The sequence below is a fragment of the Phyllostomus discolor genome, chromosome 3 (assembly GCF_004126475.2).
Source record: "Phyllostomus discolor isolate MPI-MPIP mPhyDis1 chromosome 3, mPhyDis1.pri.v3, whole genome shotgun sequence".
Taxonomy (NCBI): domain Eukaryota; kingdom Metazoa; phylum Chordata; class Mammalia; order Chiroptera; family Phyllostomidae; genus Phyllostomus; species Phyllostomus discolor.
Genome location: NC_040905.2, coordinates 113270428 through 113292808, shown reverse-complemented (window position 1 = coordinate 113292808; position 22381 = coordinate 113270428). Strand labels below are relative to the sequence as shown.

Below are 22381 nucleotides of genomic sequence, written 5' to 3'. Positions count from 1 at the left end.
CCCACTTCCGGTGCCGCCAGCAGTCCCTGATACTCCTGGGTTTGCAGACACACCGCTCCCATCTCCGCCTCTGTTTTCACAAGGCCTCCCCTCTGGGTCTTCTCCATGTCCTTTGGGCTCATACTGCCCTCCGCTTTCTCTTCTGAGTAGACAAGTGATGACATTTAGGTCCCATCCTACTTGCAGGATGATGGCATCTTGAGACCTTTAGCTCACATCTGCAAAGACCCTATTTTTAAATAATGTCACTTTCTCAGGGACTGGAAGTTAGGGCTTGGATTTAACTTTTTTTGAAGACACAATCCAACCCACTACAAGGAATAGTTTTTATATATTAAAGTTAATCAATTTTAAGTGTTTCATTTGGTGAGTTTTGGAGAAGTATGTGCAGTAGCCTAACTGCCACCACTATCAGGATATAGAACACATTTTTTTTTAAAGCAACCGACAGTCAATTTATTAAAAAGACTGATTTAAACACCTGTGATGGTGACTTTAACCTTGACCCCTGGCTCAGCACTGGTGGGAATGATCTGCTTGCCAGTGTCAGAAGGGCTGTGCCAGTCAGTGGGCCGCCTGTGGCTCCTCATCTGAAAATGCTCCCGAGTCTTAGAACCTCCCTAAAGGGAGTTTTTCTTGTAGGGATTCTCACTCAGTCTTGCTGGCATCCCAGCTGGTCTTTTCACTTTGAGATTCTTTTCCTTTGGGCTCCTGATCAAATCAGCACACACCTTCTCCAAATATTTTGACACTGCAGCTGGTGAGAGTAATTCAGTGAATCACCACCTCTGGTTCCATGGGTGTCTTTCCAGTGTCTTTAAAAGCCAGGGCTGCTGTGTGCCTCCCTGACCCACTCGTGCCACTGTGAGAGGAACCATGATGAGTCAGGAACAGGAGTGGGTGGAATGGAACTCAGTGCAGCTGCAACTCCCTCAAGGAGACAGAACACTTTCATCACTATAAAAGTTCGATCTCTGCAGTCAGTCTCTCTCCCCACCCCCAGCCTCTGGCAATCACTGATCTGCTTTCTGTTACTATCATACTGTCTTTACCACAATGCTTTCTCTAAATGGAATCATCTATAGTATGTGGTTTTTGTGCCTGGCTTCTTTGGTAAACTAAGCATAATGCTTCTGAGATGCATCTATGTTATATGTATCAGTGGAATGCATCGGTTTGAAAAACTTCAAATGTAAAGAAAAGTTGCAGGAATATCCCCAGCTGGTGTGCTCAGTAGATTGAGTGCTGGCCTGGGAACTAAAGGGTCACTGGTTCGATTCCCAGTCAGGGCACATGCTTGGGTTGTGGGCCTGGTCACCACTGGGGGCGTGCAAGAGGCAACCACACATTGAGGTTTCTCTCCCTCTCTTTCTCTTTCCCCTCTCTAAAAGTAAATAAATAAAATCTTTTCTAAAAAGAAAGAAAAATATTATTACAGGAATAATATAAATAAGAATAAAATAAAAAAGAAAGAAAAATTATATCGCAGGAATAATATAAATGAATAGCCTCCCCGTAGGCTCACATTTTGCCACATTTGCTTTCTTTCTGTTATGCTATACATACCACACACATTTTGCTAAATCATAGGGTACTCCAGCATCTTACTCAGCATCTCCTGAGGATACAAGTATTTTCCTACATAAGCACATACCATTACCACATGTGATAAATTGAACATTTACAAAATATGATAGATACAATAATCTTTTATTACTGTTTATTATGGTAATGCCCTTTTTAAATGATTTTTTTTGATTCAGGATTGCATCAAGAATCACATGTTGCATAGCTGTATTTCTCTTTAATCTCTTTTAATCTAAAATAGTCCCTGTACCTTCTTTTCTTTTTTAGTATATTTTATTGAATATGTATGCTATTACAGTTGTCCCAATTTCCCCCCTTCTCCCTTCTACCTGGTACCCTGTTTCTTCCAGCAATCATCCTTTAGTTCATGTCAATGGGTCATACATATAAATTCTTTGGCTTCTCCATTTCAAAGAACTATGAGGGCTTATTCTGAGTCAGGGTGAGATAACTAAAGGGCTATAAAACTTTGGGAAGCAAACTCATTTAGTGCTTGGACTCTTATCAGAAAACTGAGGGCATTCTTAGCAAAGCAGGTTTCACAGGATTTTATGCATTCTTTCTTAGGCCTGATTGCCCCAGGGAACCCACCCTTTCCAGCACAGGGCTGCACCCACCTGGGGCAATGTTTCAGGCTTAAGGCAGGCTGGGTAAGTAAGGCAGCCAAGATATTAAGAAACTTTTTGCAGACAGAATGAGGACTCAGGCTATGTCAAAGCTAAGGGGCGAGGGTCCATCACTCCCTTTTTCTATAGCCCCCCAAGTCCTTCCCTGAGGCTCCTTTGTGACAGTGCCTGTCTTAGGTCATCCCTCCTTTGAGGAATCTTACCCGTCATTGGCTAACTGGTCAGGCTCAGGGCCAAGCAGGGTGAAGTAAAGGGGGCAGAGGTAGTGCCCCTGCCAGGAGGATAAGCTTTGTCTCCTTAGTGGTTTATGGTCACAGGGTCTCTCACTCAGCCTTAGCCATGGGGGGTTACAGCTTCTGAAACCAGGCAGGGTGGTTCCCAACAAGGTAGAGCTGCTTTTGCTCCCTGTCTTAGTAGCATAGCCTATGTAGAAAAGGCACTTGTAAATTGTGTGGGGTGGAGCCTTAGGTAATTGCCAGGACCAGGACTGGGCAGCCTGCTTGACTCCTTTGTGGCTCTGTGTGTGTGTATGGCTGGGGCCTGGAGAGGGGACAACGCCATTGCCTGGCTTCTGGAGGCTTGCTCGGCCCTCTTCCTGCCACCAGTCACCTCACCCACTTCCTGTATGCAATTGGTGCCCTTCCAGCTGCTGCAGTGGGGTTTGCCTTTGTCCTCAGCCCAGCAGGCCCTTTAAGTGGCAAAACACCAGCAGTTTCTTCTGCTGCCCCAACCCCCACTAGTTTTTACAGCCAGGGGTAATGGGGGTTTATCTTCCCTGTGCTGGAACCCTAGGCTGTGTGGTCTGGCCTGGGGCTGGGAGTGCTTGCTCCCAAGGCACCCTTCCTATTTTTACCCATTACATGTGAATGTGGGACCGACAGTTACACCGCCACAGCCCCAGCTGCCTCTCTGTGGCACACTGCCTCTCTGCCCCTCCTACCCATCTGGGTGAATGTGGCTTCTACAAATCCTTGGTTGTCGGACCTCCATACAGCTCGATTTTCTGATGGTTCTGGGTGTTATATGTTTTTGAGGTCTGGGTGTAATTCTATGGTTGCGCAAGGAAGCTAAGTGTGTTTACCTATGCCTCCATCTTGGCAAGAAGTCCTTAGAGTAGTCCCTGTGCCTTCTTCCATATGAATTCCATATAAATTTTATTTTACTTTATTTTTATTTGTATTTATTTAATTAATTTGCTAGAGAGAGGGAAAGAGAGGGAGAGAAACATTGATGTTAGAAACATTGGTTGTTTGTCCTCCATATGCGCCCTAACTGGGGACTGAACCTGAAACTTAGGCGTGTGCCCTGACCGGGAATCAAACCTGCAACCTTTTGATTTGCGGGATGATGCCCAACCAACTGAGCCACACCAGCCAGGACCCATATGATTTGTAGCATGGTTTTTCTGTTCTGAAAAAAAATCATTGGGGTTTATTTTATCTATTCATTTTCCTCACCTGAAGACATTTTTACTATTACTTTTTAGAGAGAGAGGAAGGGAGGGAGAGAGAAACGTGGACGTGAGAGAGAAAGATCAGTTGGTCTTCTCCCATATGTGTTTGGACTGGGAATTGAACCAGCAACCTAGGTATGTGCCCTGACCAGGAATTGAAGGTGCAGCTCTTCGGCTACAGACAACACTCCATGCAACTGAGCTGCACCAGCCAGGGCCATCATTGGGATTTTAATAGGGATTGCCTCGAATCTGTAGATTGCTGTGGGTAGTACTGACATTTTAACAAGCTCCCGAAAGCTGTGTGCCAGCTGCTCCAGTTAACACACACAGCTGCCTGCCACATGGCTGGGGGTGCGGGTTAAGTAGCTGCTACTGTGCTAAGATCTACCACAATTTACTGTCCAAGTCTTCCCCTGGCAGTTGTGTGCCTTCCGAGTTCCATCGGACAGATTCTGCCAGTGTAATTATTGTCCATGTGGGGAGACAGATTCCTGGTGCTTTCTCCTTCACTATCTTCCCAGAATCCTCTCCAATCCAATCCCCTTTTGCATAAGAGTGGCTAAAATGGTCAGGTAGTGAAGAGGAAAAGTTCCCAGGGCTCCTTGATTCAGGAGCCCCATGCACTATGGTACCAAAACCTCTCGGTGAAGCCCTGACTGTGGCTACAATTAGATTGAGAGAACATAAAAATATAAGTCGATAAGATTATAAAAGTTGGAATATTTAAACAGGCTTTCTGCAAAGAAGTATGTCTCACCCTGGCTGGTGTGGCTCCGTGGACTGCGTGCTGGACTGCGAACCAAAGCTTCACTGGTTTGAGTTGCCAGTCAGGGCACATGCCTGGGCTGTGGGCCAGGTCCCCAGTAGGGGGCGCCAGAGGCAAGCACACCTTGATGTCTCTCTTCCTCTCTTTCTCCCTCCTTTCTCCTCTTTCTAAAAATAAATAAAATCCTTTTTTCTCTCTTTCTTTTTTTTAATACCACCCACCCCCTCTATCTTTGTATCATCTTTCCTCTCCCCTAAGACCTGACTCGTTTGGTGGCACCACACTCAAAAGAGCTGCCCTTTCCTTTTCACCCCAAGGGGCTTGTTGGTGGATGCCAAGTGTGTTTCCTTGGTTGTCCTGAAGATGAACTTTTCATTTCCTTGACAGTGGCCCCGAAGTGCACAAGAGAAATAAATCAATCCCTCTGACTCAGGAGAAGGCAGAGGCAAGGAAATAAAGGTTAGTTTGTTTTCATGTTTTGGACAAGTCACTTAACTGCCTGGTAACTGCCCACCTTTCACATGGCTGGAGCCAATAAATAAAATCTTTTTTTAAAAAAGAAGTTATGTCTCCTTTACATAATGTTTTATGGGGATTAATACTGTATCCTACTGGGGAACACTTCCTCTACCTAGCATTGTAAAACCAGGACCTTGTTTTGATGAAGTCCTAATCAGGGCTACAGTTAGAAATGTGAGGGTTGATGGAATTCACCTAAGAGTTAGTAGAATTAGTACACTTGAGCAGGCTTTCTGTGAAGTGGTCTCGAATCTTCTACCTGATTGTGTTAGGGGGGTGAACATTGTATCTCACTGGAGAACATTTCCCTACCTAGTCTTATAAAACAGGCATGTAATTCTGCCCTTCGAGCCACATTAATTGTACATGCTAAATGGGAACCCGTGCGATTGTCTGAGCCCATGCAGTGTGGAACAGAAGCTGGAATAGATTCTCTGTGTCATAGCCCGTGTGTGGAGTGTGGACTGGGGCTACTGGCAACACCCGCCATGAGCACCTCCTCCTGATGACTTCTGGGACGTTGGGCAAGAGAATTTTCATTTATGGGGCATTTATGGGGCATTTACTACGTTGCTACCAGACGTAAGTTAAAGTTACTCCTATGACTGAAGGACATAAAATGCTCTTGAAACCTGAAGTATTCACAGTGTCTTGGGTGATGTCAGAGAGATTCTCTAATGGGTATTGCAGGGCCCAGAAGAGTTGGATAATGAAATGGAAATGGCTTATACAGGATCATGCTGCTGAAGACACAAAGAGATACTCACAAGCAGGAAGCCTTTTTTACCACCTAGGACTAGAAATGTGAGGGTTGATGGAACTTCTGAATGGTGCGAGGAGCTCCAGGCTTCTATTGTCACTTAGAACAGTGCCCTATAAATACCTCTTGACTGACCGACAAAGAGCAGCTTGGTTTGTGGACAGCAATTCCATGGTGAATTGACAACATCCTGTTTGCAAGGCTACCGCTCTGATCAGAGAAGGTAAAAACAGATCAACTCAGTGGGCTGAACTGCATGCTGTTTTCCCAGCAGTGATGGACAAATTGAACAATGGTAAAATTCCCCACATTTTGGTTTCTACCAGCTCATGGGTAGTGGCCAATGGCCTGGCCATCTGAGCAGGCAGGAGGGCAATGGGAACTTGGTCCCTGTGAAGATCCTGTGGGAATTTGAGGGGTGAATGAAGTAGGACATGTTGATGCCCATTTGAAAATCCCCCTTCCAGGTTTAGAAGGTGATTAGAATCAGCAAGCAGACATCTCTGAGTGCTTGCTTGAGGTGGCCACCTGGGCCCATAACATAAGTGTACATGAAGACTGCAGGTGGGTTACGTGGCAATTCCCCGGGGGGAAGGCCTTGATCACAGCTGGCGAGTCAGACTGGTCATGGTCTCCTCAGAGGGCTAGAAATGGGTTTGATGAGAACAGACACTGACTCTGGACTGGGCTTTGCTTACCCAGGGGTAGATGCCAATGTTCAGATGCTATTAAAAAAAAACAAAACAGAAGATAGTGCACCAATTACTATGGCCAATCATTTCTTCAGGCCAAGGACCACACTTTATAGCCCATTATGTCCAATAATGTGCAGAGGGATGTCCTTCTCAGAGTTTTATTTGACAGAGAATTGGAATGGGCAAGAAGAACACTGGTTGTGTAAAATGAAAGGAGATACAGGCTTGAAGAGCTGGTTTACACACCTTCATGAGTGTGGGCTCACACTCAACACAAACATGAGTGGGACCTAAGGATTTTCCCCATTAGATAGATTTCTCTGTTTTCCTGGTGGATCCGGAGAAAAGGGAATGGGGAATTATGTTGGTTTGACGCTGCAATTCTTCTGAAAGGGAAAGGATGCTGGTATAATGACTCAAGTATTTTCTTTCTTTTTTTCTGCATTTCCTTAATTTTTTTTTCACACGTGATTCAGTGGTCATATAACCAGGGCTGCAAATGCAAGGCCTGAAACAGCAATGATTTCTAAATAAGAGGTTGCAACATACAGCGTCCGGCAGAAGTAAGGCCTGCTTGACAGTGGTTGGTAGGATAATAATATGGATGTAATAATTTATAGTTTTAATTTTAACATTCCACCTAAAATGTCATACAGTTTGCTTGAGTGTGATATTGTTATGGTACAGAATTACATGCTTATGATTTTGTAATAAAAGATTTTGTAGCCCTGGCTGGTGTGGCTCAGTGGATTGAATGCTGGCCTGAGAACCAAAGAGTCACCAGTTGGATTCCCAGTGTAGGGCACATACCTGGGTTGCAGGCCAGGTCCTCAGCAGGGGTCATGCAAGAGGCAATCACACATTGATATTTTTTCTCCCTCTCTTTCTTCCATTTCCCTCTCTAAAAAGTAATACATACAAATCTTAAAAAAGATTTTGTAATAAAAAGGCGTGTTATTTGTGTCGGACCCTGTAATTTAAACTTTTATGTCAGAATTCCTAAGGGCCTGATGGAGCTGGACGTACCTTCACCACATCTGCCAGAACTGGTGTTAACATTGAATGTGGCTGTATGCCTGGTGGTCGAAGCCCACAGGCTCCGCATCTGTGTAACCCTATGTGAACAGGACTGGACTGAGGGGGAGGCACTTGCTAGGTTGCTGCTGCTGCCTGCAATCTAGACCAGCAGTGCTACAGCCGCCAAACCTAACGTCTCTTCCAATGTCGTAAGAGTTTGGGTATAAACGGAGAGGAGGAATAGCAGCTAAGTGAAAAGTTATGCATAAATGTCTTTGTAATGAGGGAAGTCCAATATTACATTAACACCTAGAGAGAGGCTCAGAGCAAAAGATGATATTGTCTCTTAGTACAATTATGTCAGATACCTGAAAAGGTGCACCCGTGTTTGCTGAGACCACTTGTGTTTTTGGAACCTGACAAGATTGAATGGAAGTCCACAAACCTGAGTGGCCTCATTCTGGCCACATTTTCACGATATGATGACAGACTGAAATGAATACGAGTGTATGGAGTTCCAGTAATGTGCCAGTATCTTTTGAGTCATATATCATTTTGCTCTAAGTGTTCTGTGGTCAGAGGCCAGGAGTGGGCTGTGAAATAACAGAAAATATATATATATCAGTCTCTGCCTCTGGTTCCTGGCACAGAGCTTCTAAAACCCCTGTAATTCCCTAAGTGCTAAGAACACTAAGAGCATCTTTCATTCTGATATTTGGTCTCTACTCCCAGTTACTGACACAGTGCTCCTAAATCCCTCGTGATTTTCTGGTTGATAGAGGAGAGTCTTTTGTTCTAATGAGATGATCCTGAGTGGACTCCTGATATCTCCTGGATGGGGCTGGTCACCCAGAAGACCATGATTAGCATCCCGGAACTTTCAGCCCCATGACCCATGCTGTAGGGGTGGGAGAGGGGCTGACAATTGAGTTACTAATGAGTTGGTCATGCCTCTGTGATGAGCCACCATAAAAATCCCAAATGCACGGGGTTCAGAGAGCTTCAGGGTTGCTGAACACACGGACATGTTGGGAGGGTGGCGAGCCCCAGCTCTACATGGAAGAAGCTCCTGCTTGGGGCCCTTCCAGACTTCACCCGATGCAGCTGGCTGTTTACCTGTGTCATCTTTTATGATCTTTTATGAGTCTTATGACCTGTTCTAGCAAATAATGAGTGTCATGGGAACCTACGATTTGTAGTCAAGTCAGCAGAAGTTGTGGGTCCCCTGGGACCCACTGTCTGCGGTTGGCATCGGAAGCTGGGGTGGTCTTCTAGGACTGAGCCCTTCCCTTGTCAGGTCTGTGCTGACTCTGGTTAGCATCAGAAATGAATTGTAGGACACCCAGCTGGTGTCACAGAGAAACTTGGTGTGGGAAGAAACCCCACACATCTGCTGTCATAAGTGTTCTAAGAGTGACAATAGTGAGAAAGGAGAGGGGAAACACGCAGGAGTGTGGGATCTGTAACAGGTTGAATTGTGGCGTCCACTCCAGGACCTCAGAATGTGATTGCATCTGAAGACAGAGTCTGTACAGCGGTGAGAGGGGGAGGGAGGAAGAGAAACATCACAAGGATTGGCCGCCTCTCGCCTGTCCCCAACCGGACACCCAGGCATGTGCCTTTACCCATATCTAACCAGTCACCCTTCCATTCTCAGGCTAGCGCTGAACCCATTGCGCCACACCCATCAGGGATTAACTAGTGTCTTTTAAAGAAGAGAACATGTGGACACACAGTGGCACTGGAGCTGCATGGGCACAGAGGAAATACCATGTGAAGACACAGGGAGAAGGCAGCCACCTGCAAGCTGGGAGAGAGGGTTTAAAATGGCAGGAGAATCCAACTTTGCATGTTCCTTGATCTTGGACTTTCCAGCTTCCAGAACTGTGAGAAAATAATTTCTGTCATTTATGTCACCCAGTCTGTGGTAGTTTGTTATGGCAGCCCAGAGGAGTAATGCACGATCTCAGGTGTTTTAGTTTGCATCTCCAGCTCGCTATCCTGCTTGCTTTTTATTTTGCCTGAAACACCTGGGGTCCCCTGGCTGTTCTGCTGCAGAGACAGCCCTGTACCACACCAGTCACTCGCCAGGAGGCCTCCCTCTGATTTCTCCTGTTGCTTCTCCAGCCGCCCAGCCTCCTAGCCATGCGAGCGGCAGGTTGAAGCGAGGCGCGACTCTCAGGGTCCCTAAATCTCTGCCTCCGGGCAAGAAGCAGGAGCTCCATCCAGTTCTTTCGTGGTTGTCACTAGATACTAGATGTCTCGTACCTGCGGAGAAGCGGCACAGTCCGGGACAGCCCCCGGATCTGGGATCCGGAGATGGCGGGACCTCAGTGCGCAGAGTCTAGGAACCGCGCAGCACGAGGGGCTGGGGGACGCACCGGGACCACAGGCACCGCCCCGGACACGCCGGGGACACCGGCAGCGACCCGCGTGGCGCACACCGGCATCCCGCGGAGATGCGGAGAGTGCTCCTGTTCGGACGCTGGAACATCCCCCGCGTTTCACCAGCCTCCCTGCGTGGGGTCTCCGGGGACCGCTGTCCGGGGAGGCGGAAGACTCCGAGCCGCACCTCCCCCCGCAGGGCTGCGCAGCCCGAGAAAGCAGAATCGAACCTCGCCCCCGGAGCTGCACCGGAGCTGGGATCTAGGAAGAGAAACTTGCGACCGTGGCTGGGGCTGTACGCCCCCACCCCCACCCGGGCCCCGCCCAGAGCTCGAAGGAGGTTCACTGGGTCCCGACCCGGGACGGGGCCACCACCTGGCCCGCTCGCACCTTCTCGCTGGACATCCCAAGGCTGAGCTGTTTCAGCGCCGTGCAGTTACTGAGTATCGGGGTGCTCCAGGACAGGACAGGCCGGGACCCAGAGAGGCCGTCGCCGGGGACCCGGAATACGGACTTCCACCCCTTCTGTGTTCTCTCAGCCCTCCGGAGACCCCAGCCTCCCTGGACCCTCCTCTGGATACCACGTACCGCTGCTCCGTGCACCCCAGGGCATTCGACCCCAGTCTTCCTGCCCTCCCCACCGATCCTGCACCTCGGGTCCCCACCCTAGCTTCTCAGGGCTCCTCCCCCTGGTCCCCAGGGCGGCTCTGGTCAGCCCCCCTCGAGCCCCACAGCTGCCCAGGCAGGAGCGAGCCATGCTCCAGCTCTTGGCGCTGCTGCTCCAGCTGCTGCCTGCGCTCGCTCAGCAGCCCGCGGCGCAGGACGTGAGTCTGGGCGTGGTGAGTGCTGGGTCTCCAGGCTCCTGGGATTTGCAGAGGGGCGGGGAGAGGGAAGCTGCTGTCGGCCACCTAGGTGAGAGCTGATTCAAATGTCCAAAGAGTGAGTGACTGGGGATGGGGTCGGGGACCAGGATTCTTGGATTCGTCAGGTTTGGGGCCTGGATTTAAAGATCTGAGACTAGGGTGGGGGCCTGAGGACTAGATGAAGACTGGCAAACCCAGGGGTGGAGGGCCAGGACCTTGAGAGGAGACCAGGCAGGCACCTGGAGGCTGGAAGCCCGGGTTCCCAACTGGTGAGAGGTGAGGCTTCCAGGATGGCGTGGGAAGGCAGGACCCCATCCCGCTCTGCCCTCCCTGACTCACCTGTTCACTTCTATGGTCCAGGACTGGCTGACACGCTATGGCTACCTGCCACCACCGCATCCAGCCCAGGTCCAGCTGCAGAACCCTGCAAAGCTTCGGGATGCCATCAAGGTGATGCAGAGGTTTGCAGGGCTGCCTGAGACTGGTGTCCTGGGTAGGTGGCCCCCAACCCCTTCCCAGCCCTGCCTCTGCACCCAGCTTGACCATTATCCAGCTGTTCTTAAACCTCAGCAGGCACCTGAATCATGGGAGCTATGAAAATGCTGATCTCAGCTCATAACCCAAGAGGTTCTCAAGCATTCCTCTTTCAATAAATATTGTCGAGAATCTCTTACATGAGAGGGCATTTCAACCTTCACCGGTGCAGCAGTGGACAAAGTAGATAAGGTCCCTGCTCTCACGGAGCTGACATTTTAGAGAGAGACAGGTACATTCTAGAGTACACAGAAATATGCAAGATACTTTCAGATAGTAATGCAGTTTTTTTAAATCTTCACCCCAAGGATACGTTTATTGATTTTAAAGAGAGAGGAAGCGGGAGAGGGGGAGAGAGAGAGAAAGAGAAACATCGATGTGTGAGAGAAATATCAGTTGGTTGCCTCCTGTACACGCCCTGACCGAGGATCAAAACGCAACTAAGTATGTGCCCAGATCGGGGATTGAACCTGCAACCTTTTGGTGTACAAGATGATGCTCCAACCAACTGAGCCACCTGGCCAGGGCAGATAGTGGTGTTTGGAAGAAGATAAAATGTTAATGGCATTGAGGGGCTGTTCTAGTCAGGTCAGGGTCCTCTGAGTGCTGTCATGAGTCAAGAGGAGCTCCTATAACACCAAGAACTCATAGGACACAAAGAGGAGGAGCCAAGCATGGGAAGATGTGGAAGAAGTGTGTACCAGGCCAGCGCAAAGGCCCTGTGGCAGGCACAGGCTGTGCACCTGTGATGAGAGAGGACTGAGGAGCTAAGCAAATGCCTCACTGCAGGGAGGAGGCTTGAAAGGTGTTTGGGTTTGATTCCAAAACATAGTAAGAAACCATGGGTGGGTTTGAAGGAAGGAGGCAACTTGATCTGTTTTGCAGTTTTGCATTTCCTCTGTTTGCTGATGGAGAATGGAGGGTGGGGAACACGGAGGCCGGGAAGGAGGTATTGCACTGTCCAGGCAAGTGATGATGATGGCCTGGGCTAGGGTGGAAGGTGTGATGAGAAGTGGCTGATTCCAGGGGTGTGCAGTTTGGAGGTAGAGCTGAGAGGCTCCTCTGTTGGGTTGAATGGGGAGGAAGAGAGAACTGGGGGGTCCTGGCTAGTCATGAGGAAAGGCAAGGTCTTTCTCTGTCCTGCTCGCTGCCCAGCAGTGTTTGGCATCTACCTGTGCTCCACTATGCTTTGCGACCTCAACCAACGAGGTGAGGTTTGATGTTCCTTTGAAGATGAAGAGACTTCTGTGAACTGAGCCCAGCTGGGAAAGGGGATTCCAGGCATCTCCAATCCAGGAGGGCATGGCTAGCCACAGGAAACCAGAGACCCAGCTGGCACGGGCACCTCAGACTTCATCTAGATGTGATGGGGTCTTGGGAGCTACGGTGTAGGGTGCGGGTAACCTAACCTCCCAGGGGTTTCTAGCCTTAGAGGAAGGAGTTTTCACTCCAACCCAGGTCTCTTTTCTTGAGTCCAACTGCCAGGGCTCAGGGAGGCAGGATCCCAAGATCCCTGCCTGAGGCTCTGAGCACCACCTGGAGGCAGCCAGTCCCTCCAGGGCCAGGTGCAGAGGGTGACACTGCCCAGAAAGACAGTGTCATAATTTGGCATGACTGGCTTCCAGAATCAGGCTGCCTGGATTCAAATCCAAGTGGGGCAAGTTTGTTAACCTCTCTGGACCTCAGTTTCCCCATGTAGGAAGTTAGCTGGTACCATGATTAGGGCAGGTTGTCCCGCTGATCCTGCGCCCCCAATCTTTCCTACAGACCCAGTGACAATGGCCACCATGCATAAGCCCCGCTGCTCCTTGCCTGATGTGCTGGGGGTGGCGGGGCTGGTCAGGCGCCGCCGCTATGCTCTGAGTGGCAGTGTTTGGAAGAAGCGAACTCTGACATGGAGGTAGGTCTTGCTGCCCACCCCGCCCTGGGCCTGCCTGCTGGCCCCTGGTCTCTGTCTCCCTGGCCATCCTCATTCCTCGCTCCTCTTCCCCCAGGATACAATCCTTCCCCCGGAGCTCTGCACTGAGCCAGGAGACCGTGAGGAATCTCATGCACCATGCCTTGACCGCCTGGGGTATTGAGTCGGACCTCAAATTCCAGGAGATGGATTCTCAGAGCCCAGCAGAGCCTGACATCCTCATCGACTTTGCCCGGGCCTACCACCAGGACAGTTACCCCTTCGATGGGCAGGGGGGGACCCTAGCCCACGCCTTCTTCCCCGGGGAGCATTCCATCTCTGGGGACACTCACTTCGATGATGAGGAAATCTGGACTTTTGGGTCAAAAGGTACAATATTCCTTTTTCTGGGAGGTCCTCTTCCGAAGTCTGTCTGTCCTTACGAATTAGGTTTAAATTACATTTCTCGATGGGGGCTGTATCAGTTGCGTTTCTCCAGAGAAACAGAACCAACCAATAGGGTGTGTGTGTGTGTGTGTGTGTGTGAAGTAATTTATTTTAAGGAATTGACTCACAGAATTGTGGGTCTGGCAAGTCTAAAGTCTGCAAGGCAGGCCCACAGGCTGGAAATTCAGGTGAGAACTGATGTTGCGATCTTGAGTCCAAAATTTATAGGGCAAGCCAGCTGTTGGAAACTTAGGCAGGATTTCTATGTTGCAGTCTCGAAGCAGAATTCTCTCTCTGGGAAATCTTTTTTTGCACTTAAGCCTTTCAACTGATTAGATGAGACCCACCCCCAGGAGGGAGAGTAACCTGCTTTACTTACAGTCAACTGATTGTAGATGTTAATCACACCTACAAAATAGCCTCCAAAGCAACATCGAGGCTGGTGTTTGACCAGGAAACTGGGTACCATAGTCTGGCCAAGTTAACATAAAAAATTGCCCATCACAGAGGCCTGTCGGGTACTCAGCTCCGAGCTTGGGTTGAGGACTTAAAGAGGCACAAACAGCTCTGACCGGTGTGGTTCAGTTGGGCATCCTCTCACAAAGTGAAACTTTGCCAGTTTTTGATCCCTGGTCAGGACACATGCCTGGGTTTGGGGTTTGGTCCCTTGTCTGGGCATGTGTACAGGAGGCCACTGATCGATGTTCCTCTCACATCGATATTTCTCCCCCTCTCTTTCTCCCTCCCTTCCCCATTCTCTAAAGACAAATGAACAGTCCTGGCGTGTGTGGTTCAGTGCATTGAGCACTGGCCTGTGAACTAAAAGGTTGCAGGTTCGATTCCCAGTCAGGGCGCATGCCTGGGTTGTGGGCCAGGTCCCCAGTAGGGGCCTTGTGAGAAGCAACCCCACACTGATGTTTCTCTCCCTCTCTTTCTCCCTCCCTCCCCTTCTGTCCAAAAATAAACAAATACAATCTTTAAAGATAAACAAAATCTTGGGGTGGGGGAAGGGGGAAGTGTCCAGCAGCTGAGTCAGAAGAGAACCTATCTTACTAGCAATCGGTACATCCTACATGTGATGACACAACTGCAGGAAGTCGAGCAGGGAAGTCCTCAAGCCCGTGTGTGCTCAGAGGAAAGGTGGGGTCTGGGCTTTCAGCTGAAGGAAGCAGTGACTTTGTTCATTACACGCACATGCTGGAGTGCTTGCTATCACACAAAACCATACTCTCCTGGGGTACAATATGAAAGGGACAGCCAGTGAGCAACTTGAGTCCAGAGTAGTCGGGAGTGGTCAGGGATGGGAGCACTGGGGTGAGAAATGGCCTAGGACATTTGGGCTGGAAGGCAAAAAATCCAGTGTCAGGAGGGAAACCATAGAGGATGGATGGGAGGTATCGAACCAGAAAGGGCCTAGGAGAGCACGAGGAAGAATCTGGATTGTAGGATTCTGAAGGCAATAGGTGTGGGAGATTTTGCCTTCTAGAAAGACCACTGGCTGCAGTGCAGGGCAAGGTAGGGGCAGGGAGGCAGGGAGGCAGGGAGTTGCTGCAGGGTCAAGGTGAGAGATGGTGGGGGGTGATGGGAAGTGGTGAACAGGGGCAGTGGGTAACTCTGAGGGAAGTTTAGTCGGGATGGGCAAGATTGGGGTCTGATTGGGTCCTAGGGGGGAAGGGTGCAGGAGGGTGGAGTGCTGGCCCCTGCAGGACAGAGCCCTGTTAATGCAGATGGGAAATGTGGGAGGAGGAGGCCCAGGCGGGGGAAGGTAGAGACGAGTTCAGGTGGGGACGTGTTTACAGTGTTTACGGGCAATCAGTGCAGCTGGTGCCTCAGTGGCTCAGTATGTTGTTCTAGAGCTTGAATTCCTTTGACTTAGGCTGGGTTCCCCAGATGCGAAACTCTGGATGGAAATTCTTACGCAAGCAGTTTCTCAGGAGCACGTTCTCGAGGGGAAAGGGAAACATAAAAAGGCTAGGGAAAGAAGTTGAGCAAGGATGTGATCTCAGCTCCAGGGGAGCCTGACCCCACCGGAAGGTCTGGAGCACAAATGGTGCCACAGGGTTGGCCGGAGGTGAGGTGTCCAGCTCTCCTAGTCCCAAATCAGCCATTAGCTGCCACCTGCTTGGCAGAGGTAGTCTGGGAGGGAGAGCCATTTTCTGGGGAAGGGGATGACCAGAGGATGCGCACACAGGCTCAGAGCAGATTCGGGCAAGGTACAGCTAGCATCCACAATAGTGAGACTGTGTAACACAGCATTTAAGAACATGACCTTAGCCCTGGCTGGTGTGGCTCAGTGGAGTGAGCGCTGGGCTGCCAACTAAAAGGTCGCAGGTTTGATTCTCAGTCAGGGCACAAGCCTGGGTAGGAGCCAGGTCCCCAGTTGGGGGCGTGTGAGAGGCAACAGATTGATGTATCTCTCACTTACTGATGTTTCTCTCCCTCTCTTTCTCCCTTCCTTCCTCTCTCTCTAAAGGTAAATAAAATCTTTAACACACACACACACACACACACACACGTAGAACTCAAGGCTGGGATCCTCTGCTGGCTACGTGTATAAGTTACTTGACTTCTGTGTGCTCGGCTTCGACATCTGAGAAGCTGGGATAATAACAGCACCTGCTGGTAGTGTGAACTTGCGGATTCAATGAGTAATTCGCCTCCAGCTCTCTGCACAGGGCCTGACACAGCAGAGCTCCATTCGTTGCCAGCTGCTGTCAGAGCTGGGCCTGGTGGCAGGTTTAAGAGTAAGAGGTATGGGGTAAGGAGGAGAGTGTGGAATGTGAAAGTCAAGTTCAGCGCTGTGGTGAGCCCCACAGTAAAGGGGAAAGCATCAAGGGAAGAGAAATTCAAAGAAATCTGTAAGGCGGTCAAGATCAAGAGCAGAAGAGGAAGTGTTTAGCAGTGAGTGACGTGGCAAATCTGGCCAGTGAGTAACATGGGCTTGGATTTGGTCACCTTAGTGCCGGTAAACATGGTGGATGGGGAAATGACCCAGACCATAGTGGGGATGGGCATGAGAGGAGCTGAGAAAATAATTTGCTAGGGAAAGGGAGGGTGTGGATGGGGGGCAGGCAGGTCCAGGGAGTATTTTAGAATGAGGGAATCTTGAGCATTCAGGGATGCTGGACGAGTTAATAGAGTTTGGGGATGGATGGATTGATAGCCACAGGGATGGATGCAGAAATGGACTGATGCATTTCTCTTGTCCTAGAGAAGGCGAGGCAGGGTCCTTGAATAGAGCAGGGCAAAAGGCAGGAGGTGAGCACGGGGGAGAGGAAGCTCTGTTCCGGGTGCACAGAAAGTTACAGATTACCGCATTTTTTGGGCCATAAGACACACCTAGGTTCTAGAGGAGGAAAATAGGAAAAAAAAATTGAAGCAAGAAATGGAAAATATTTAATAACATAAATAATATTTCACCAATGTAAATGTAAGGTTACATTTGGACTATAAGACGCACCACCCTTTTCCTCCCAAATTGGGAGGGAGTGTGTCTTATAGTCCGAAAATATGGTGCATAGGGCAACCTGTCTTGATGGAATAGAAAATGCATTTGTCATCTAAGAGTTGGGGCCTGGGCGGCAGCTTGAGGAACAGAATACAGAGAGCAAAGGAGCTTCTTGCCAAGGCCCCAAATTTCCCTGCAGCCACATAGCATGAGAAAGGTACAAGGAAGGGTTGCGGCCAAAGGAGAACCAAGGCAGGGAGGGCATGGGGGCGAGAGATGGGAGATGCACCTGATTAAGACACCAAACTTCCTCCGGTTTCTCAGAAAAAGGACTCAGAGCAATGAGAAAACCCACAGTCAAAGGGGAACTCATTAGTACATTTGAGTGTGACCTAGACCACCTGAAGTCACTGCTGAAAGCAGGACGCGCCATCAGAGTACTCAGCCTTAATTTCAGCTCTGTCATTTAGTTTGAACTCTCTGCACCTCGGTTTCCTGGCCTGTAAAATGGGGTTGGAGGTAGAGGTTTTGTGAGAAGTTAATGAGGACAAGGGTTTGCTACTCCTCTTAGACATACACATTTTATTCTCAGACTCTCATCTAGTGGCCTTTAGTGTCTGAAAGGAAGTTGCTTTTCAGCACACCAGGTCATTTCCAATAAACCCACTTTCAACAGTGTTGACCCTAATTAGAGATTTCCATGAAATAGATGAACATCTAGGGAAATCTATGCCTCCTATGTGCTGCCCCCCGTCTTGCTGTCTCTGTCTCCTTTGGCCCTGTCATCCGCTAAACTGGAGCCAGCAGGCAGCTCATGGGTGGATGAGGAGCTGGGATTTGGCCAGCAATGGGCAGCATAAAGACGCTTGCTTCTGGCGCCTGGGCTAGGTCCCCAAGGAAGAGGCCTCTGTGTTCAGAGAGGCTGAGAGTGAGGCTGGCCGCCCAGGCCAGCAGACTGTGGTCAGAGAGTGCATGCTGAAACTTTGGGTTCTGAGGAGATGGATGAAGGCCACACTGGTGGGGAGGAGAGGCCAGGACCCCAGGGATGGGGGGAGGGGTGGAGGCTTTGGGAGGGAGAGATGGAGGAGGAAAATAGAGAAGGAGGATGTGGGCACTACAGGGGTGCAGATAGAAGGAGGGGGCAGGAAGGAAAGACTGTGGGGTTCTGAAGGTCTTGGGAACAGAGGCCAAGGGTACTCAGCAACATTCCTAGTGGGTGAGAGTGGTGCGGGGTGTGTGTGTGGGGGGGGGGGGCTGGGCACCTCTGACCACAGGCTGGAGCTGGGAGTGGGGAACTTCAAGGGCTGGGGCTTCCTCTAGAGAGCTGTATGCATCCTCAGGCTTTTGCTTCCCCTCCTCCCAAGTTTTTGTATGCCAGTCTTCTCTTCTGGTAGGCAGGCCTGTATCACTCTAAGCTTGCCCTTTCTCTCTCCAGACTGTCTCCTCCTGCACTTTCCCTAACCTGTTCTATGGATCTCTTTAGCCTGGTATCCCGGTGTCTAGCACTGCCAAATAAAAATATTTCCTGATTAAGTGAATTCATACAGGAAGGAAGGAGTGACTCAGGGAGGCTGTGGACATCTCCAGAGGGTCTCCTGGCTGTTCTTGTCTGCCAGCAGGCCCCGCTCCCAGGAGCTTCCTTGCTGCCCCTTACCCGGCTGCCACAGCTCCAGCCCACTCTCCCTTCCTCTGCAGATGGTGAGGGGACTGACCTGTTTGCTGTGGCTGTTCATGAGTTTGGCCATGCCCTGGGCCTGGGCCACTCCTCTGCGCCTGACTCTATCATGAGGCCCTTTTACCAGGGCCCCGTGGGCCATCCCTCCAAGTACCGCCTATCCCAGGACGACCGAGAAGGCCTGCAGCAGCTCTATGGTACAGAGGGTCAGGGGATGAGTGGCTCTGCCGGGCGCTGCGGCAGGGTCAGGCAGCCCACACTTTTCCGACTTTCTTTACAGGGAAAGCGCCCCAAACCCCACATGATGAGCCCACAAGGACACCCCTGGCTCCTCCTCCCCTGCCCCCTGCCCTGCCCCCAGACAGGTGAGTCCCCCTCCAGCTTTGTGATCTTGTGTGAGCTCCCCGTGGTGGTTGGTGTCCTCCTCAGTGAGGTGGGTATGGTAAGAGTCCCTGCCCCACAGGACTGTCATCAGGGTGAAGTAAAGGGAGGAGCCCTGTCCCCTTTCTTCTGATTGTTCCTGTCTTCCTCAGACCCTCCCTCCCTGTCCCTGATCGATGTGATGGCAATTTTGATGCCATAGCCAACATCCGTGGAGAAACCTTCTTCTTTAAAGGTGAGTCATTTTGGATCTTCCCTGGCCTCATAGAGTTGGCTTCCTACCCACTTAGCATTAGCCCACAGGGCCTATGGGGTTTCCCAGGATGAGGGACTTTCAAACTGGGGGATGGGGCAGCTCTCTCTGTTGAGCATCCTCCACCTGCCTTTCCTCACTCCCTTTCTTTCCCCAGTACCTGTCTCCCTCTGAAGCCCCGAGGAATCTTCCCCCCTCCCCCATTCCCCAAGAGGCCAATATCTTTGCTTTCTTTCTCCTAAGTTCCAAGGGCCTTTTTTTTTTTTTCTCTCTGTAACTTGCCTCCTGAGCCCAAGCAGCCCAGCGGGCTTGCTTCTTGCAGAGCTCACTTCTTCTATCTGCGTGACTTGCTAAATAAACTTCTGCTTGTATTTAGCGGGGGGAGAAAAACCCACAAGGTTGAGGATGGGAGTGGTGGTAGAAGATAAGTACTGGGCCAGCCGGTCACCCTAGAACCACTGTACCCTTGATTTCCACATGAACCTATCACCCAGCACGAAGTTCCAGCAACACACTGGGGGGGGGGGTAAGACCTTTACCATCTCATGCCCCACGCCCACTCCTTCTTCTCCCACAGGCCCCTGGTTCTGGCGTGTACAACCCTCAGGACAGCTGGTGTCCCCCCGACCTGCCCGGCTCCATCGCTTCTGGGAGGGGCTGCCTGCTCAGGTGAAGGTCATCCAGGCTGCCTATGCCCGTCACCGAGATGGCCGAATCCTCCTCTTCAGCGGTGAGTGGGGCGCTGGCGGGTACAGGCGGGTACAGGTGGGGCACCGGAGCAGTTGCTCAACAAGCCACTTGCCTGCAGGCTCCGAGTTCTGGGTGTTCCAGGATCGGCAGCTAGAGGGCGCCGCGCGGCCGCTGGCTGAGCTGGGGCTGCCCCCGGGGGAGGAGGTGGACGCCGTGTTCTCGTGGCCGCTGAATGGGAAGACCTACCTGGTCCGGGGCCAGCGCTACTGGCGGTACGATGAGGCGGCGGGGCGTCCAGACCCTGGCTACCCGCGCGACCTGAGTCTCTGGGAGGGGGCGCCTCACACCCCCGACGATGTCACCGTCAGCAACACAGGTAGGAGAGCCCGCCGGGAGGGTCTGAGGCCCAGGGACTGCAAGCTACTGGCCCTTGGGGTTGGGGCTGGGGGTCATCCTGCAGGATTTGGGGGAACCCTCTAGAGGGGCGGGGCTTGGAACAACTTGGACCAGCCCTGCAGTGTCTTCGCCCACCCCGCAGGTGACACCTACTTCTTCAAGGGCGTCTACTACTGGCGCTTTCCCAAGGGCAGCGTCAAGGCGGAGCCGGACTCCCCCCAACCCATGGGCCCCCAGTGGCTGGACTGCCCGGCCCCCAGCGCTGGCCCTCACTCTCCCAGGCTGCCCAAAGCGACTCTCAAGCCAGGACCCTGCAATTGTCAGTGCGAGATCAACCAGGCCTCGGGGCTGCCGTCGATGCCCCTCCTGCTGCCCCTTCTGCCAGTGTTGGTGGGGGGCATCACCTTCTGCTGAAGGGGCGGAAAACGCTACACTGAGGGGGCCGGGTTTCCCACCGCGCGTCTGTAGGGGGTTGTGATCGCTGCTAAGCCTCATTCTCTGTTCCCAGGCGCGAGATCAGCATGGATTCAGCTGGGTATAGATGGGTGACAGGGAGACAAAGTCTGGCCCTGGGACCCAACACAGGGAATGGTCCGTGCCGCTGCGGGCTGCCCCCTCAGGTCTGTCCTTTTCCCGGAATAGTTGGCTTTTCTCAAGAGCTCAGCCGACTGACGCCCTGTAGCCCCTCTCCCTGCCTGGCAACAGCTGCTCACGTCTGTATGGGTCTTTAGAACAAGGGCCCCCAAGCCCCGCTACCTGTTCGCAGCCAGGCGCGAGCGAAGTTCTCCAGTGCTCCGCCTCCTGTTGCCCTGGCACCTCTCCACCCCTCCCCCCGCCAGCGGGCGGGCAAATGAAGCTAAGCTCACTTGAGCTCAGCCTCCCGTCCCCCACCTCACCTGAGCTCCTACCTTGCCTCCTGGCATTCCCCTCCCATAAAACCGGTCCCTAGTGCCCAAAAGATTGGGGGGCGAGGCTTTAGAGGACCGGTCTGATTGGGAGACTGAACCCCAGCCCTCCTCCTTTTCCAGAAGTTTCTCACCCTCTTCTGCTTCCACCAGGTCCCAGTCAACACCATGTGGGTGAGGGCCCTGAGACCACCCCTGGGCAGCAGTGCTGCTTATCCTAGGTGACATCAGGGACCACGAGGGTGACCTTCCATAAATTGGTCCCTGGACCTCATTGCAGGTCACCACCCCAGACCCAGCACTGTTCCCATTTAATAGGACACCCTCTTTATTTGTTTGTTTGTTTGTTTAATATATTTTATTGATTATATTATTACAGTTGTCCCATTTCCCCCCTTCATTCTCCTCCGCCCTGCACACCCCGTCCCACCCACATCCCCCCATTTAGTTCATGTTCATGGGCTGTACATATAAGTTCTTTGGCTTCTACATTTTCTGTACTATTCTTACCCTCCCCCTTTCTCTTTTCTACCTACCATCTATGCTACTTATTCTCTGTACCTTTTCCCCCTCTCTCCTCCTCCCACTCCCCTGTTGCTAACCCTCTATGTGATCTCCATTTCTGTGGTTCTGCTCCTGTTCTAGTTGTTTGTTTAGTTTGCTTTTGTTTTAGGTGTGGTTGTAATTATCTGTGAGTTTGCTGTCATTTTACTGTTCATACTTTTTATCTTCTTTTTCTTAGATAAGTCCCTTTAACATTTCATATAATAAGGGCTTGGTGTGATGAACTCCTTTAACTTGACCTTATCTGAGAAGAACACCCTCTTATTTTTAAAAACCTCTTTCTGTTTCCACACTGGGGTGTCTGCAGTTGCCTGCAGGAGAACTCTTAATCTGGAGTCACCGATTCCTCAGCACTCCTGGGTGATGAGTGGGTGAAACCAGAGCCATCTCATTCACTCCCCACTCTCCACAGGATTTAGGAGCTAAATCAGTGCCTCCAGAACTGTACCTCTGCAATATTTCCTACCAGAATCATCCAGGGAACTTCAAAGATGCAGATCTCATGCCCTCACCCTGA

At 51.0% G+C, this 22381-nt stretch overlaps 1 protein-coding gene and 1 pseudogene across 1 annotated transcript; one reads left to right on the top strand and one right to left on the bottom strand.

Annotated features, from left to right (window-relative positions):
• Window positions 1-456: 456 nt before the first annotated feature.
• On the bottom strand, window positions 457-9876 carry LOC114509341 (annotated as a pseudogene).
• A 39-nt stretch (window positions 9877-9915) lies between these two features.
• Window positions 9916-21634, top strand: MMP25 (matrix metallopeptidase 25). The gene is made up of 10 exons (XM_028527804.2): window positions 9916-10650; window positions 11035-11167; window positions 12976-13108; window positions 13203-13495; window positions 18696-18872; window positions 18956-19040; window positions 19209-19291; window positions 19887-20039; window positions 20118-20375; window positions 20538-21634. Exons 1-10 carry the CDS (start codon window positions 10567-10569, stop codon window positions 20807-20809), a joined length of 1671 nt encoding a protein of 556 aa, XP_028383605.1. The 5' UTR covers window positions 9916-10566; the 3' UTR covers window positions 20810-21634.
• Window positions 21635-22381: the final 747 nt, after the last annotated feature.